General features: G+C 40.6%; 1 protein-coding gene across 4 annotated transcripts in view; it reads left to right on the plus strand.

The window, feature by feature from the left end:
- The window catches only part of LOC120396698 (ubiquitin-conjugating enzyme E2 E2), a 310,840-nt gene that overhangs the window by 246,902 nt on the left and 44,447 nt on the right, over positions 1 to 19,491 (plus strand). For all 4 annotated transcript variants that reach the window (XM_039521736.1, XM_039521735.1, XM_039521738.1 and 1 more), the window contains one exon: positions 4,657 to 4,789. In XM_039521736.1, the coding sequence (XP_039377670.1) occupies positions 4,657 to 4,789 (133 nt within the window). The remainder of the gene's footprint in view (positions 1 to 4,656; positions 4,790 to 19,491) is intronic.

Genomic DNA, 19,491 nt, shown 5'->3' on the forward strand with positions numbered 1-19,491 from the left:
GAAGAACTCTAATTAAGGGTGGTAGGTAACCTCTCTTTTTCCTCCCTGCAGATGTGGCAGTAAGGTCAGACCCCAAAATTCGTATTTCCAATAGGATCCAGAGGGCCGGGAAAGGGGAGCATAGCCTTGAACTGGCCCTCCCATCTTCCAAAACTTCCCTTCCCCCCCCGGTGCACAGGTTTATGCTCCCTACCCTCACAGAACTAGGAGGAAGTGTTTGGTCCTTTGACACATAACATATGTTTGATTAAGAAATCTAATTGAAAATAACATTATTGTGATTAATTGATTCCATTTGTCTACTTCGACCCACATGGGAGATACTTTTATTTCTTTGACCTTTTGGATTTTCATTGATTTTGACCAACATTCTGTAAAGTGAGTAGATTTATGTACAAATTTACAGCTCTGATTAAAATAAAAATCAGCCATGTTTTTGTTCTGGTCTCCAGATAACTCTCTTTAATAATATGTCTAGGACAATCTGTAGTAATACTGACGCAGTAATGGAACTCTCCCATTAATACACCAATGTAAGCTGAATATTATAGTGCACTCTTTAAATGAAGTTAAGGTTTGGTGTTCATCATGCTTTGTACTGGACAAGCAGCTTTTAGTACGTCTTCTTTCTGCCTGCCTGAAATATGTTGTGAGAATTGAAAATACTCAACACACTAGCCACATTTAAAACAAAATTGATTCAATTACAGTTGTTTCCGAAGCATCTGAGGGACATATATTTCTCTTCTAAGTGGTGTGCACACATATCACCTGCAAGGAGATTGCACATAGGCTAGAGGCAACGGCAGAGAGGGAGGTATGTTCCCTGTTAGGCAAGATGTGCTGGAAGATGAAATATAAAGGAGGCCATTTTTAAATTATCCAATTCTTTGTCCTTAATTCAGCGCTTACACGTTGATGTCATTCTGGAGATGGCATGGAACTGACTTGTTATCATCCCACTCCCAAGTTTGCCACTGAGCTGTGGAAGCGTGTCCCCAGTGGATAAGACAGACAGTACACTATGAAGTGTATCATCCATTGTAAGGGAATAATGACAGTACAGAGCTATCAGTTGACAAGTCGTTGCTAAATCCAAATCCTATGAGGACATATGCTCACACTACACCTCGTCAGCCATCTATTACAAATTTCACCTGAAACAGATGTTCGAAATCTTGGAGGGGTCCATTGCCAGCTCTAGAATGGCCCTGAATTCTTCTTGTTTTGTTCATTGTTTTGTTTTATCTTGCACCACTGCTAGTGTTTAAGAATCAGGGCTCAAATTTGGAGACTGAATCACTGGCATATCTGACAGATCAGTCCTTATCCCAACCACCGTATCTTTATGGTTGAGGTAATTCCATCTGGAACTGCTACAGCCATCATTATCCCCATTATTGCAACTGCCTGGTTTAACATCAGTTGAGTGGAAAGCAGCATATATATGTGCTCTGGCTCTGGGTCAGTTCAGCCTTAGATGATTTAATCTCCCCTTTGCCAAACTGATGTCCATCTGTATCAGTCCTTCCAAAGATAACAGTTTCAAGCACTGAGATATTTACTTTACTTTCATTGAGATCTTTGGTTTAGTTGCCAATAATATTAGTGGAGCTGGAATATAAATCTCACTGAATGTAAAATGTTTGGGCTTCACTATGTGGGGCAGATGTCCATGTAGAGAGAAGGGTAATTAAATTATCTTGCATTATAACCCTGATTTAGCTGAGGGCTTGCACATATGGGAATTTTCTCTGGAGAAACCTCATGTGTTGTCACTCTTGCTGTCAATATCATAAATGGTGACTATAATAAAAGCCTTAACAATTAGGAAAGAAGGGAAAGAAATAATACATCTATTGAACTTTAGTATTATTAATGTGCAAAAGAAGAAGGGTTATGCTGGTGCTGGCTGTTAGCTCTTTCATTGTGCACATAAATCTCTATTTTATATCGGTTGACCAAGCTTACTGTCACTGATCATCCAAATATGCAGACATTGCAAACTCAGAGTTTTGCTACCCTTGACATAATTTAAGCTGTTATTTAAAATAATTAATTATAATGTTTCTGTCCCCCTGGGTTGCAAAGATAATCTTTGAATTAATATAAATCAATGTGCATCGCAGTGCTGCCAGGCTGCGTGTGCAGTGGACATGGTGAAACAGTTGAATTGACAGATGCGGCGTTTTTCAACTATTCGTATTAAGAGGTTGTTGACTTCAGATGCTAACACTGCTAAACAAGTAGGCAAAACAATATAACCAAATTAAGTTATGGAAATGTAATTATAATGGGCAGCTGGGTACAGTTTTAAGTTTTGATCCTCCAAAATCAAAAACATACGAGTTTTACAAAACCAAAAGAGGGCTCAGCTGTCTCATGCAGGCTAAATGGAGTCTAGTAAAAAAAGGATTTTCTTTTGATGCTTACTGTATGTAACCTTTTATCTGTGTTTGACATTTATATCACTTCCATTTTAGCCTGCCAGCATCAAATGAGTAGTTGCTTTTACCAATATTAGAAAATTTGTCTCTGTAGAAAATGACAAGGGATTTCCTTTGCAGATTATGGGGTTTGTTTTTTTTCATGTAAAGTTTAGGCTGCCTTTACTTCTTGCCTTTTTCATTTGAACTAATTGCCAAGTGTTTTTAAGGCTTTGCTTTCTGTGTCCCTCACATACTGTAGCTGTGCTGTGGCCCCAGCATTTGTTTAGGTTTATAAAGTGTACAATTAGCCCTTTTAATGCCTAGTTCAGTCACAATTAAACCTCCCCTGATAGCTTATGATTGGTCTTTCCAAAGGCTGTGGAGGTGTTTTTAATTATTAATTCTCTGGTTTGTTTCTTACAGCAGTCTCAGCTGTGCTTTATTATTCAAAGGTTAATGCAAGCTGAGAACCGGGTAAATTAAATTTGTTTGGCAGCTAGCAATCTGATGAATTACAGACATTGTGAGATACAGCTGGGTAGCACCTCTTTTGCTGTTGTGATGCTTAAAAAGACAGATTTTATCTTTAAAGCAATTGCTAGTTTTGATAGTATGGTTGATATTATAAAATGATGGTTCCATAATATTATAGTGTCTGCAACACATTTTTGTTAAGAAAGTGTGGAGTTTAGAAATACAAGACACATTAGCAGCTATTATAGAAAATTAATGTAGATATCATTACTAATGAACTGGTCCACTGCACAGTAGTAAGTCATCCAGTTGTATGTGGGGAATCACGCAATCAGACGTTTTAATATGAAGGGAGCTGAAGGAATTTCAGGTGGAAGAGGGTTTATTAACTTTCAATGAACAAAATGAATAGTTGAGAAGTGAACATGACATGATGTTGTGTAATAATTGTACGCCTTGGGTACATTGTGAGGCAGGGAGCATAGCCAAGAGCTTTCATCTGTTCTAGACATACAGCTATTTCACAAACCCTGCAAGCTCTGGAATTCTTTATTGCAGTCACAACAAGAATTGTTTCATAAGAAATGCCTTAAGAAAATACTGTGACACTTATTTTGAAAAATCCACTAACTCCTGTTTCCTGTAAAATATGGTAGGTGCCCACATCACAGAAGTCACCATCATAACTGATCCTAATTAGAAATAATGGTTGATGTTGTTGTTGTTGTATATAGACAGGCCACTAACCTAGAGGTATTCTGTAGGTTCTTCAAACACAAAATATTACTTGTATTAGAACCTAGCTTAGCAATGAATTAGATCTGAATATATTATTGAAATTTACTGAAATCAAGTAACTAACACATCCACAGAAAAAAATAAACGTTAGGGTTCTGCTTACTGCAACTAAAATCCTGCACATGAAAGTCCACGCTGAATAAAATGTATGGTTCTGAGGCTGAGCTTGTGTTATTTGAAAAGAGGCTACTTTGATTTATATGGAAGCTGTGTTGCAAAAAATATATTAGTTTTCAGTGTGCCTAGATGTTGATTGAATACAGGAGGGTTTTTTTCTATTTCCACATTTAGAGCTATATTCTGTACATTGTAAATATATGTTAGTACTTTGCTAGTTTAAATGAGGAATTTATATTAACATAATCCTACAATTTGACCTGCTAGTATCTCTTTCTTTTGATAAGCTTTTCAGCACATTGTAATAATTGTAGAGTAAAACAGCCTTCTGTATTAGTCATTGCAGTGATTTAGAATAGTAGCTTAGAGCGTCAAGCCAGAAGGTCATTTGTATGGTGCCAAGATTTTAATGCAGTCTGTCCTGTATAATAATGTGTGTTGCTGCAATGCCACCTAGTGATGAGGTGGGTAAGGAGGTAGTTGAATACTGAATGGCTGACAGACAAGTAATCTCTGTCTCCTTGTATTGTAAATACTGCCTCACCTCCTTCTGCTAAGAATATTTTAGTTGCAGTCAGGAAGCTAATCTTTCTATAATTATTTGAATAATTTATTAATACGGTGATTATACTACATTTATGTGTCTGATTACCACTTTGGGTGAAAAAGAAGATGGCATCAGACAAATGTATTATTGGGGAATAGCTCCATGAATGCAATATATCATTTTTGCTTCTGATGTGATTGCCAGATAATGTTATCATAAATATAACTGATGTACTATATGCTCCGTTTTATGTGGTTTCTCATTATGCCATATTTTTGCTTTCTGTTTTAGTGCTGGACCCAAAGGAGACAACATTTATGAATGGAGGTCAACTATACTGGGGCCTCCAGGTTCTGTGTATGAAGGGGGAGTTTTCTTCCTTGACATTACCTTTTCACCAGACTATCCTTTTAAACCACCTAAGGTTAGTAGAATAATTTTAAAAGTAAAATAGCAGTACCCAATGAATAATTAAATGATATATGTCCATTGTACTCCTTTTTATTAATCATTCTGCAACAAGAGAGCTAGCAGCTTCAGCCACCTCTGTAATTGTCTTTAGATCAAAGAATCAGTTAACTATTAACATATTCCAGCCTAACAGTACCCTTCATTTTTCCTCGGTCCACCCTCCCACTACAGTTTTAAAATGTTAATACTGTAAGAGCTAATCTACACTGCAAATGCTTTGCTGGTATAGCTGTACTGGGAAAGGCCCTCATGGTGGAAACACAACTCATACAGGCAAAAGGAGTGCTTTTACTGGTATCATTCAGCCACCTCCCCAAAGGACATAAGCTACACAGGCAAAAGAACTCTTTTGCCAGGATAAGCTTAATCTACGGGGGGAATTCTGGCATATTCTGATGCATGTGTCAGCAAAACTTTGTAGTGTAGACCTCGCCTGAAACAGAAAGGAGGAGAATAAGAAGAGGGGTATGGGGGAGAATGGGGAGGAACACAGAACCCCGGCAGGGGGAAAATGGGGGACCTTGGTGGGGGGCTGAAGGGGAGTTATGGAGTGCATACATAGCCCGTGGTGTGCTGAGGGAATGGAGGGAGCCTAGTATGGGCAGCATACAAAGGCCTGGCATGGGGCACACACAACCCCCGGTATGCAGTTGGAATGGGGGCCAAAAAGAGCCCTGGCATGGAGGAAGAGAATGGGGGGCCATGGTAGGGAGGGCAAAGGGGAAGAGGAGGCACACAGCAGAAGAGAGGATTGCAGTTAGAGGGGGATGGGAGGGTGGCACGCGGGGAGATTGGAGAGATATGAGAAGATCCTGAGGTGTGCAGTGTGCTCAGCCTACAGAAGAAACAAAGAGTATCACCCCTAGTTCTACAGTATCCCAGAGTATCTAAACAGTGGGGTCACTGACAAGAATGTTATAGTTGAGGTTCATCTCTCCCACTGACCACTGTTTTAGCCAGAACTTTCCAATTCATATTTAGGCACCTAAATAAGAGGCCTGGCTTTCAAAAATGATGAGAATCCATAGCCCCTCCTATTTAAGTCAGTTGAAGCTTTGGGTGCTCAGGCCATCTGAAAATCAGGGCTGAGACCTTCAGGCCCACTCTGGCCCCTTTACACTTCATAAAAGAGCCAGAGCAGGGCAAAGAGGATTAAATGCCCCATACTCTGCCTGGGGAGGATTCTCCAGACATTGGCACTGTACAACCTAGCTATAAGGCTGCCTCACCAGGGCCCCCTCACTTATCCCTATATAGAGTCCTGGCAGGAGTGGGGCTGAGGGCGGCGGTGGAATCACAGCACTGCAGAGATTCCAGGCAGCGCTGTGGCCAATAAGGAAGCCTGAGAAGACTGCCGTAGCTTAGGCTATGCCTGCACTACAGAGCTTATGTTGGCCTAGCTATCGAGGCAGAGCCCCCTGATGTAGATGCAGCATACGCACTGTTCTCTCCCCATAATTGCATCTACACTGAGGGTTTTGTCAGCTTAACTATGTTTCTAGGGAGTGTGGTTTTTTCACACCCCTGACCTACATAGCTATGCTGCCAGGGCCGGCTCCAGGCACCAGCTCAGCAAGCAGGTGCTTGGGGCGACCAAGGGGAAGGGGCGGCACGTCAGGCTCTTCAGCAGCAATTCGGCGGCTGGTCCCTCGGTCCCTCTCAGAGGGAAGGACCGGCCACCGAATTGCTGCTGAAGAAAGTGGCGCGGTGGAGCAGGCACCGATTGCGATCGTGCTTTTTTTTTGCGCCACTTGGGGCGGCAAAAACCCTTGAGCCAGCCCTGTATGCTGCTATAAGTTTTGCATGTAGACCAGGCCTTAGACAGCCTCCCCCTCCCACCAGGGCTGTTTAAATTATGTCAGGGTCTCTTCAGCCCATGGAACAAGACATGCACCACAGAATCTCTAATTTAGGTTCCTAAATATGAATTAAAGTGCCTAACTTTAGCCACATAAATTGGAAAATTACAGCCATTTTAAGAGTAATTAATGTCAGTCCCCTAGCAAAAAACAAACAAAAAGGGGATATTCACATGCAGGTGTTAAGTGTAGGGGTTAAGCTCTCTCTGAAATGTGAAGCGGTAAGAGACTCTAAACCACAATACCTTTTTTTGGTACAGCTATCTAAAGAGCTAGATATGAGAGAGGAAGATCTGGTTCTTCTTTCTGTTGAAACTGCACTTCAGTTTTGAGGAAACACATTAAATGAGTCCTTTTTAAATAGAAGGGAAAGGTCCAATTTGCTCTCTCGCCCTGAGATAATGACTTTTTCAGGCCACACTCAATTATATTTTGGTGACTGTATTATTTTGTAAAATGAATAATGCAATTTTGTGTTTCTTATTAATTAAATAGGGAAGTTCTTATCCTGCTTTCTAACCACTTTTTTGTGCTCCTTTATTCTTAACTTCCAGTTGTCATTATAAGACATTTGTGCATATAAATAATACAAACGTGTATTGTAATAAAGGGGGATAGAACTGATGATACTGTATTATACTATTACAGGGCCAGCAATTATGACAAGGTCAGTTGTTATCCATAAAAAAAAAATGGGTGTATGTGCAGAAGACCAATATCAGTATTTTACTAAACCTCCTTTTTGCACTCTGTGACTTTTATTCTAACTGCTTTCATCCATCGTTGTAGATAATCTCTATCTTCAAATGTGCTCTGAGTAATCTTACATTGTTCATGTTTTCAGTGTGCATATTCTTCCTCGTCTCAGAAACTGACTTGTATAAAATCCTTTGAGAAGTCCCTTGAGAAATGGAGTGTGGGAAGGTGACTACTTGTCACAAGATAACTGCTGCAGTCAGTATGCTGTTTAAATCTGTCCTCCTAACCTTGATTTGTATAGCCTAAAAAAAATCTGTTGATGAGGCAGAGTATCTTGTAGAAAGCTTTATGGTACAGTTCTGTGTATGTAAGTAGACAGAATTGCCACCTCTCTCAGTTTTATCTTAAGTCTTGTAATATTTGGTGCTGTTCTTAAAGCTCTAGCTTCTGGAATCATGTGAATGTGAGAATCTCAGCTTTATTTTATTTTTATTCATTTTGAGTCCTCATGGTTGTGAAGAAAGCAAATAAAAAGAACCTAAAACTTATTAAGCGGCAAAGAGTTCTGTGGCACCTTATAGACTAACAAATGTATTGGAGCATGAGCTTTCATCCATGCATTTGACAAAGTGGGTATTCACCCACGAAAGCTCATGCTCCAATATGTTTGTTAGTCTATAAGGTGCCACAGGACTTTTTGCCGCTTTTACAGATCCAGACTAACACGGCTACCCCTCTGATACTGAAAACGTTTTAGTTTTTCTGGGGAAAAAAAAAATCTCATGATTTGGAAGCCATATCAAGATTTGGAGTGGAGGGGGCCTTAATTCATGTGGCGGGGGGGTTGAATGCTTGCAGTTAGCAATACTGAGTAGGTGACTTGCACATAGATGCAGAATTGTAACAGCCTGACACTCATTTGTTACTATTGTAGAATTCATACATTCCTCCTGAGACTTATAGGGCTGCTTTTATCCTCTCTTACCATTAAGGAAACATTTAAAGGAACACTGTCAAATTTGATAATCCCCAAATTTGACCACAGAAGCACTGGCAAGAAACGGAAGCTTTGTCTCAGATGCAATCACATGGCTTGGGTTGAGGTTCCAAAGGCCCATATCACAAGACACAGTTATTGTTACAAGGCCTAATCTAAAGCCCACTGAAGTCAATGGAAGTCAAACTGTTTTTCTGTTTGCAGATGTCATGGAATCCATTAATGAGAGAGAGAGTATGTGTATTGAGAAGTGGGGGGAAATATTTTTAAAATTATGAAAAATACCTTGCTGGTGAACTTGTAATTAGGGTTGTCAGGCGTCTGGTTTTCGACCGGGCATTCCAGTCGAAAAGGGACCCTGGACGCTCTGGTCAGCACTGCTGATCGGGCTGCTTAAAGTCTGGTCAGCTCCGCAGCAGGGCTAAGGCAGGCTCCCTGCCTGCCCTGGCTCTGTGCAGCTCCCGGAAGCGGTGATATGTGCCCACTTCAGCTCCTAGGCTCAGGGGCAGCCAGGGAGCTCCACGCGCTGCCCATAGCCCGAGCGCTCACTCCCCAGCCCCCATTGGCCAGGAACCGCGGCCATTAGGAGCTGCAGGGCCAGCACCGGTGGATTGGACAGCACGCAGAGCCACCTGGCCACACCTCCACCTAGGAGCCGGAAGGGGGACATGCTGCTGCTTCTGGCAGCTGCCTGAGGTAAGCACCGCCCACACCCTGCTCCCCCTCTCACACTCCAACTCCCTGACCCAGCCCTGAGCCCCCTCCCACACCCAAACCCCTCATCCCCAGCCCATACCAGAGCCCACACCCCAGTCGAGAGCTCTCACCCCCCTGCATATCAACCCCCTGGCCCAGCCCGGAGCTCCCTCCCACACTCTGAACCCCTCATTTCTGGCCCCACTCCAGAGCCCGCACCCCCATCTGGAGCCCTCATTCCCCCCTGCACCCTAACCCCCTGCCCCAGCCTGGAGCCTCCTCCCACACTCCGAACCCCTTGACCCTGCCCTGTAGCCTTCTCCTGCACCCCAGACCCCTCATTTCTGGCCCCACGCCAAAGCCTACCCCCCCAGCTGGAGCCCTCACCCTCTCCTGCACCCCAACCCCCGCCCCATCCCAGTGAAAGTGAGCGAATGAGCAAGGGTAGGGGAGAGCGAGCAACGGATGGAGAGGGGATGGAGTGAGCGGGGGCATGACCTTGGAGAAGGGGCAGGACAGGGGGTGGGGGAAGGATTTTCGGTTTTCTGCAATCAGAAATTTGTCAACCCTACTTGTAACGATGCAAATATCTTTTAATATTATGTCAGATACTTAAATATTCTGCGCCAGATTTTTAAAGGGGCCTCAGTTCCTTTCGTGCACACTCAATACCTGTTCATGCCTTTTTGAATACTAGCTCTTATGCACATAAGTGTTAATACTCAGGAAACTTTATATTTATCAAATATGAAAACATATTTACATGTGCAAAGCTGTGCAAGCCAAAACCAGGAGGAATTTGGCCTATATATTTTTGAGCCCAGTAATAACATTTTAAATTTATTCTTCCATGTAGTCAAACAGTTTTCCTGCCTCTTTTTTGTACTTTCAAATTCCTTTCTCCTTTTCCATTTTTTTCCTGCCTTTTTCCTCATCACATAAAATAACTTAATCCTGTAGCCACTCAGTGTTTGCTTTTTTTTTTTTAATTTTCCCTTTCCATATCCTCCTCAGTTTAAACCATCTCCTTTATCATCATCCCCAGCAATTTCTAAAGACTTTGGAACTGTTATCCTTATGTCTCTCATTCATTTTTAAAATCTTCTCAGCTCTTTTGTGTCTGCTGCTCTTAAAGTCCCCCTGATGCTTCATCCCCATCTTTTGTACATTTAATAACTTGAGTTTGGGGATTGGTAAAGCCAGGAGGCTCATTTAAACTGAATCAGAAAGTATGCTTTCAGGAACAATAGTATTCTCTATAGAACGTCAAGATTCAGGGCCAATCCCCCTATGTGGCCCAGCTATATTCCAAAAGATCATAAACCTAAACAGTATTGCCCCAGTCCACCAGATTTCCTTCACTCCACACAAACCAATCCTTCTCCCCAGGTCAATATTTTTCATCCTGCCTATCCAGTCCTGAATTATTCTGCTTGTCTATTCCTGTCAGTGTCCTTCTGAAAGGTAGGCATGAACCTTGTAGTACATTAATCATAAATCAATATCAATAACTTATTTTCCATAAATAGCAAAAAAAAAGAAATGTCTGTGGTGTATCACTAAATGCTGTTTGATTTGCTCTTCATGACATCCATCTCCCCTCCCCTCCCCCGAACTTAGTTCTTTTTAACCTTTTAACTTTGCCTCATTCATTTAAATTAGACTCAAATTAAAATTTTCTAAGCAAAAGGTCACTCGCCCTTTCAATCCCTCTTTCCTTTTAAGTGGATGACATTGTGCCCTGCTTAGCTGCAGAGTGCTCATGTAGAGGAGATTTTTTCCTTCAAGGAAAACTTTCTAAAACAGCTTGATCAGAAGTGAAACAGGACCAGCCCAGCCTATCACGTATTTATGATTGTTCACAGTTCATCTATACCATCAGATACCATCAGATACCAAGATTTATGCAACAGCTCATCTGAGGACTGACAAATTAGCTTTGTTTTTCTGGGAGGCTCGAATCAATTAAAAAATTGTGTTAGCTTCTGCTGTGTGTAAGTTGGTTCGGCACTTTGAAAATTGGTTTAGCAACCACTGGCTGATTCAGCAAGAAACCAAGCAGCCCACAGAATCTTTTTTTTTTTTCAGTTGTGTTTTGTTTTTTTATTTTTTAAAGCATCATCTTGGTGTCAGGGGGTGCCAAACTGTGATAAGGTGTGGAACATACCAAGTAAAGCAGAGCACATTCATATGATCTCTTCTTCTGCAAAAGCCAGATGCTGATGAGATTTTGATCTTGATTCACAAACACAGCATAAGTTCTGCAAAGCAAGGATTCACTTCAACCCAAAGATTAAATATCTTCCTTGTGCTGCAGTGGATGGATGGTTGAATGGAAGGATTGGTGGCCTGTTCTGAATGGCCACTTACAAAAATTAATAAAAGTATCTAGATGTCATGCCAGGGAAATATTCCTGCATTTCTTCTAGGTCTTAATGACCTCTCCAAACTCTTTTAGAAACGCCTTTGAGATTCCTGTTTCTTGCTAAATATCTTCCTTTCATGCTTAAAGGTTTCCAGAAAGCTCTGTCTCCTAAAGACGTCTGGCTCTACTTCCTCTACAGTACTGGAAAGTAGAGGCATATGTACCTAGGAATATTGTTCCATTTAGTCAGCCTGGGAGAATACTAACCCATTCTAATCCTATTTGTAACTTTGTTCCATTTTAGAAATTGGTAAATTTTCTAAGCATGCACACCATTGAGAAATGGGAACCTTCTGAAGTTCACCCTCAGTGACAAATTAATACCACATTTCATACACTCTAAATTGTCAGATGAAGGGGGTTCATTTCATTATCGCACTTTCCATCCCTCCAGAACAGAAAGTCTTTACAAATCAGTAGGCCATGTCATGTTCACCCACATAGCTGTTTGTGGAAACAAGAATATTTTCAAGAAAACTACCTTCAGGAATTGTCACTACACAGTGTCTGCATTTTCATCAAGAATAATATTTATTAATAATGTCTACTCAGATATTTGACTGTATTCAATCTGCTGTGATGTCAATTCCATTTATTCATAGCTATTACAGTGTGGATATATCTTATCATTATCCTAGTACTTCTGCTACCTTTATTTTTGAATTTGAGTGATATATAAAATCCTTAATCCCAACTCTACCATTAATCTTTCTGAGCACTTTAATCTCAACTGACTGAAAGATGGTATTCAGGACCTGAAAGCTTTAGTGATGCTAACTCATTTCAAAATCAAAACTAGAATAACAGAAAAGTCCATTTCCCCTTGTAAATCTCACATGTCTATTGATTGATTGAAAAATTGTTCTCGGGATTTGAAAGTTTAGCTGTGTTAAATCAATTTAGAATGCTAGGAAAGTCTTGTTCCTTTGTAAATATTACATACGGTGTCTATAGTATCTTGTCTTAATAGCAATATTGAATATCTCTTTCATGTTTCGTACATGACGGTCACGTAATGCTAATCTGTATGCAGAAAATATCATTATCTACAATAGAATCCCTCTCCTGTGATACAAGCCTTATGCTCATAAATTCAATCTGATATACGAGACTTGAGTTCCTTTTGTCCAGAGCTTTTACTTCTTGTTTCATATTTATTTTATACGTGATTGGCTTTTAAGGACAAATTTTTCTTATCTGCAGTATAGTAGCTAATTTTTCAAGATGCCATTTATATGAGGGCAAAAGCAAGCATAAAACTGGCATTCTTCAGTATTACGAAGTGTATTGCCGATGCCTACTATTACCTAACATTCAAAAATCATGCCAGACCCCAAAAAATCATTTTGTCGTAAAATCATGAGATTTTTCCAAAAATAATCACATTGCTTTTCCCCTGCCTTCTGATATGTTAATCTTTTGGGGGGAAGTTGCCTACCCGCCCCAATCTGTGTTCTACCATTTCAGGTTCAAAATTAACTGAAATACACACACACACACACACACACACAAAATGCATGCATCCTTATTCACTACTCAGAGAGGCCTCTACTTACCCTCTCCTATAACTCTGGGTGTGACGTCTGCCACTCTAGCCCCCTGACTTAACTCGTGAGAATAGGCCACTGTCCCACTGGCTCTATCTCCGCATGTTCTCCCTTCCCTGCCCCCCCACCCCCCGCCCTCAGCCTCCTTGTTGCACCCTATCTCCTCTTGCTCCTCCTCCCCGCAATATTTAGCTCAGAATCTCCTGCCCATCCCATTGTCACTCTAAGCCATGCCACATTCCTCTGCAACTCCTTTCAGCTACCTTCTGCTCCCCACATTCCCCCCCCCCCGATTCCTCATAGTTTCTTGTCCTGTTTCCTAAAAAGCCTTCTGCCCTTACAGTCTCATTCTCTGTTATTCTGATTCTTGCTTGGCTTTCATATGAAAATTAAAGATCCACAGTGTTTGCCGGGGGAAGGCTCACTTTCACCTAGAAAAGTGAAAGGGCCATGGTGGTTATCTTGCTGAAGGCAGCCTGTGACTTCAGTCCCATTGTCAATAAATGAAGACAGAAGCCAGTTGGGGAAAGAGTGAAACTTGACTGAAGGCAGAAACCAGAAATTTATGTGAACCATTAAAAAGTAATGAAATATCAGAAGAGTCATGACAAACATTGTGAGAATCAGCAATACGATTCTTAATCCTGCTATCCATGGCTGCCAGAGCAGCTGTCTGTTAAAACTGAAAACTATAATCTGCATTTCCCCTCCCTCTCAAACCCTTTGTGACACTATCCATTTTAGTGTTTGCACCTTCACATGACACTGAAACTACATGGCAGTACACAGCAGTGACTTCAGCAGAGGTTAAGTCCAGATGCAGTTCTTCCTTCTCCACATTGGAGTAACTTCAGTGCCCATCAAAGGGACAGAATCACAGAGAACACCAGACAGCACCAGGGGACTGTGATACACATAGAAAGAAAGTGACAAGACAGAGGAGAGGAAGAGGACATATATTAATTATTATCAGTACATGCAAAGGTCACATTTGATATAAAATGGCATTGTGAACCACTGTGGTTTTCTGGGAATCCAAGTACCTGCTAATTCTTCTGAATCTCATAATTATCATTCCTTCCCACTCTATTTTCAGTATGCCAAATTGGATCAAAAGCTTCCTTTTATTTGTTTGTTTATTTTAGGGCTGTCAAGCGCTTAATCATGTGATTAAAAAAATTAATCTCAATTAATCGCATGATTAATCATGCTGTTAAACAATAATAGAATACTATTTATATAAATATTTTTGGATGTTTTCCACATTTACAAATATATTGATTTCAATTACAACACAGAATACAAAGTGTACAGTGCTCACTTTTTATTTATTTTTTATTATATATATTGGCACAGTAAATATAAAAGAAATAGTATTTTTCAATTCACTTAATACAAGTACTGTAGTGCAATCTCTTTATCATGAAAGTCTAACTTAGAAATGTAGACTTTTGTACAAAAAATAACTTCATTCAAAAAATAAAACAATATAAAACTTTAGAGCCTACAAGTCCACTCAGTCCTACTTCTTGTTCAGCCAATCGCTGTTTACATTTCCAGGATATAATGTTGCCTGTTTTTAGTTTACAGTGTCACTTGAAAGTGAGAACAGGTGTTCGCATGGCACTATTGTAGCCAGCGTTGCAAGATAGTTACGTGCCAGATGCACTAAAGATTCATATGTCCCTTCATGCTTCAACTACCATTCCAGAGGGCTTGCCTCCATGCTGATGACAGGTTCTGCTCAATAACGATCAAAAGCAGTGCAGACTGATGCATGTTCATTTTCGTCATCTGAGTCAGGTGTCACCAGCAGAAGGTTCATTTTCTTTTTTGGTGGTTCGAGTCCTGTAGTTTCCGCATCAGAGTGTTGCTCTTTTAAGACTTTTGAAAGCATGCTCCACACCTCATCCCTCTCAGATTTAGGAAGGCACTTCAGATTCTTAAATCTTGGGTCAAGTGCTGTAGCTATCTTTAGAAATCTCACATTGGTACCTTCCTTGCGTTTTGTCAAATCTGCAGTGAAAGTGTTCTTAAAACAAACGTGTGCTGGGTCATCATCTGAGACTGCTGTAACATGAAATATATGGCAGAATGCGGGTAAAACACAGAGCAGGAGATATACAGTTGGCCCCCAAGGAGTTCAGTCACAAATTTAATTAACACATTATTTGCTTAACAAGCATCTTCAGCATGGAAGCATGTCCTCTGGAATGGTGGCCAAAGCGAAGGGGCATATGAATATTTAGCATATCTAGCATGTAAATATCTTGCAATGCCGGCTACAAAAGAGCCATGTTCTCACTTTCAGGTGACATTGTAAATAATAATCAGGCAGCATTATCTCTTGTAAATGTAAACAAACTTGTTTCTCTTAGCGACTGGCTGAACAAGAAGTAGGACTGAGTGGACGTGTAGGCTCTAAAGTTTTACTTTGTTTTGTTTTTAAGTGCAGTTATGTAACAAAAAAATCTACATTTGTAAGTTGTGCTTCCACAATAAAGAGATTGCACTACAGTACGTGTATGAGATGAATTGAAAAATACTACTTCTTTTGTTTATCATTTTACAGTGCAAATATTCGTAATAAAAGTAATAACATAAAATGAGCACTGTACACTTTGTATTCTGTGTTATAGTAGAAATCAATATATTTGAAAATGTAGAAAAACTTCCAAAAATATTTAATACATTTCAATTGGTATTCTGTTGTTTAACAGTGCGATTAAAACTGCAATTAATCTTGATTAATTTTTTGAGTTAATGGGGTGAGTTAACTGCGATTAATCAACAGCTGTGGTTTATTGATATTTGATTATAATGATCTCAACCAGAACTCATAGCACATGTTCAAAATAAACTCTTGCCATTTCCCCACTCCCAAACTTAGATACTTCTACCGCCACCACTGTCTTCCCTTCTCCCCAAGCAGACACAAAGTGCTCTAAGTTCTTGAAAATATAAGTTGTGGGTGCCCAGTTTCTTGAAGGAAATTCTTTGTACAGTACCTCAAAGATTGGGTGGCACCCACCAACTTTCCCTTTGGGAAAGAAACTGTGTAATGTTTATTGGTAGTCCAGCAGTTTTATAGGCTAGTTAATTCAGTCATACGGCATAAAAATGTACTATTACTATATACATATATATAGTAAAGTGCATGTTGATGTGTGATGTTTGACTACATTTCTGTCAGAATAGGTAGGTTTCTTTAGCTTATCATGAAAGGGCATTTTGGCAATATCCAAAAAGGAAAGATTGGTAGGCTACATTTTGGGGTTATTGTGACAAGCATGACTGGTGTGTAAGATTAAACTAGTCAGAAAGTTATCCACAGAAACAGTTTTTAAAAATGCTTAAATAACAGCAAATACCTCTCAGATTTGTTTTTCCACTTTCATTTGGCTGGCACAGCCTTTTTTAAATTCCGTAATCACACAATGTAACGTCAGGAGTAAAGTCATTTTACAGAAACTTGTATTGTCTGTCTTTATCTGAGAAAGCTTTTGACTCTCTGCATCACTCAATATTGCTCTGTATCCTGAAGCTCTGTGACCTGGACATGTTTCCATTTTCTTTGTTCTCCTCCTGTCCTTTCCATTATTTTCAAAGGGCTTCTTTGCACAGCTTATTAGAATATCTTGACTTGCTCTTTGTTGTAGTTACAGCAAGGATTAGTACTAGAATCCATCTTTATACCTACCAACTCTGCATGTCAATTGAAAATATTTATATGGTACGTATATGTTTAGCATTGCTCTGATTACCTCAAATGATATTTCTTTTGCCTCTAATGCCCTTTCCACTGAGGTGGAGTGGGTAGTTAGCCAGCTTCATAATTACCATTAATATACTGTATCATTATCATAAATAGACATTGTTTCATTTTGGACGCTATTAAAAAGTGATCCACATGAACAGTATTATACACTCCACTGAATCATTATCACTTCTAGCAAGCCATATTAAGCACTGAGCATTTTGTTACAGAAACCTAGATCTTCTGTTTTGGGGGATTTATTCATTTCATTTTGGAGGGTTATTTTTAGCAATTTGAGTTTTATGTAGATGTCCAAAAACAGGGGTTTTTCAGGGCTTTCTCTTTGTATATACTGTAATGAGTAATCTCTTTGTAACGTTTCCTGTTTCAAACAGCAGTATGTTAAAGTCCACTCCACCAGGGCCGGCTCCAGACCCCAGCACACCAAGCGCGCGCTTGGGGCAGCGTCCCGCGGGAGGGTGGCAGGCGGCTCTGGTGGACCTCCCACAGGCATGCCTGCGGAGGGTCCGCTGGTCCTGCGGCTCCGGTGGACCTCCCACAGACGTGCCTGCGGGAGGTCCACCGGAGCCACGGGACCAGCGGACCCTCCGCAGGCACGTCTGCGGGAGGTCCACCGGAGCCGCGGGACCCGCGACCGCCAGAGCGCCCCCTGCGGCATGCCGCCCTGCTTGGGGTGTCACAAATCCTAGAGCCGCCCCTGCACTCCACTATAGAGCGTGCTCCAACATGGACCAATTAATGAGCAACACATGTTTAGAAATCACACGCCCAGAGTCTGCATTACCCCACTGTATAAATAAGCCCTTATGTATTGGTGGTTACATGGTGGTTACTGGATGAACATCGATTTTGCTTTCTTGCTCTTTTTGTTTGTTTTCTGTTTCATTGGCGTTTGGCAGTTAAAACTGAAAAACAGAAGCCTTACAAAAAAACCAGAATGATTTAGGCCTCAGATTTCTTAACAGTTAATTAGTTTCACATCTGATAAATAAAATGTGCAGTGTCAAATAAAATAGTTATGAAGTAATACTTCCTTCTAATGCACATGGTTTGTGTTTTCTCTTTATGCAGTAAATCTATGGATATTCATTACCTATTATATTTAGATTATTTGAAATGTTTACAGAAAATCAAATAAATAAAGTCCTTTTGTTGGTACACATTAGTATAGTCTGCTTTAACAGTGAGCATCATATGGTCAGTCATTTATTGTGCACTTTACATGGTAATCCATTAAGTATCTCAGCTGTTGTTCTTCCTAATTAATTGTCATTATGTATGCTACAATTTTGTAGTTAGAAAACAGAGATGGATCACCCTGTCTTAGAAATGCAGCCTCAGTCCTAGGCATAATACACACTAAATTGAGTTGCCTTCCATAAGGAATTTAAGGATACTAATTAACATAAGGATTATTGCATCTTGCAGGGACATAGGGATTTTAAATTTAGACTGTTCTGCAGTAGTTCTGACTAAAGACTAAAGAGTTTTGGCTTGGTTTTGTTTTATGATTCTCTCTTTTGGGATGGACAAAGTTTGACCGACTGAAACCTGAACAGCAGTTAGGCTTTGTCTACACTGGATTTTCATTGGTAAAAATTTGGCATTCAGGGGTGTGAAAAAAACACATCCCAGAATGACAAAAGTTTCACCGGCAAAAAGCGCCAATGTGAACAGCGCTTTGTCGGCGGGAGAGCTCTCCTGCCGACAAAGCTACCGCCGCCCGTTGGGAGTGGAAGTTTTTTGTCAGCAGGAGAGCTGTTTCCTGCCGACAAAGAGCGGCTAGACTGCGCACCTTTTAGCAGCACGGCTGTAGGTGCGTAGTGTAGACAGACTTAGACTCACAGAGTGCAGAGTTCATTTTGACCTTTTCCCCATGTACCTCAACTCCTTGCACCCATAGTTGTGCTCTGAAAGTCTTTATTCAAACAGAATAGCCACTGAAGAATTGGGGGCCGTAGGAATTTTGTCTGAGTGAGGACTGCAAGTTTGGGTCCCTGAAGTATAGGGCTGTTCTATTATTTAAAATATGCCTGAAATGCTACAGACCAACTCAATTCTCTATTCAGGTTCCATAACTGAGGTGACATCACCGATACACAAGTTATATACAAGTGCAGGTTGAAGCACTTGGAGGGGAAGGGCTAGATATTTTGACATAAAAATAATCCAAACATTACTAATTAGCTAAACTAATTATGGGTTGGGTGCTCCTTAGTCTGGCTTTTGAGGACATTCAGTGCATATTGCTGATTGGTTTTTAAAGCTTTTCATGGTGTTGGCACTGACAACATTTGAAACCTGATCCTTGAGTCTTGTGCAGTCAACTCTTTGAGGTCACCCACACCCCTCCTTCTGCTTAGGATGTGTGAAGTGGGCATTGCAGCTTTTGCTGTGGAAGGCCTTTCAGTATGGAAAACAGTCCCCACGTCCCAATTCATCTTTCTTCATCCGACCTGGCTTTTCACATTGTACTAAAGTTTTCCTCCCCACCCAATGACTACTCTTGGCTCTATACATATTTCCTTTCTTTTCAAGCCCTTCTTTTTCTTTATTACAAATTAACCAGTCACCAGGACCAGATGGTATTCACCCAAGAGTTCTGAAGGAACTCAAATGTGAAATTGCAGAACTACTAACTGTGATATATAACC

This window comes from Mauremys reevesii, linkage group 2 (assembly GCF_016161935.1).
Source record: "Mauremys reevesii isolate NIE-2019 linkage group 2, ASM1616193v1, whole genome shotgun sequence".
Classification (NCBI taxonomy): Eukaryota; Metazoa; Chordata; order Testudines; family Geoemydidae; genus Mauremys; species Mauremys reevesii.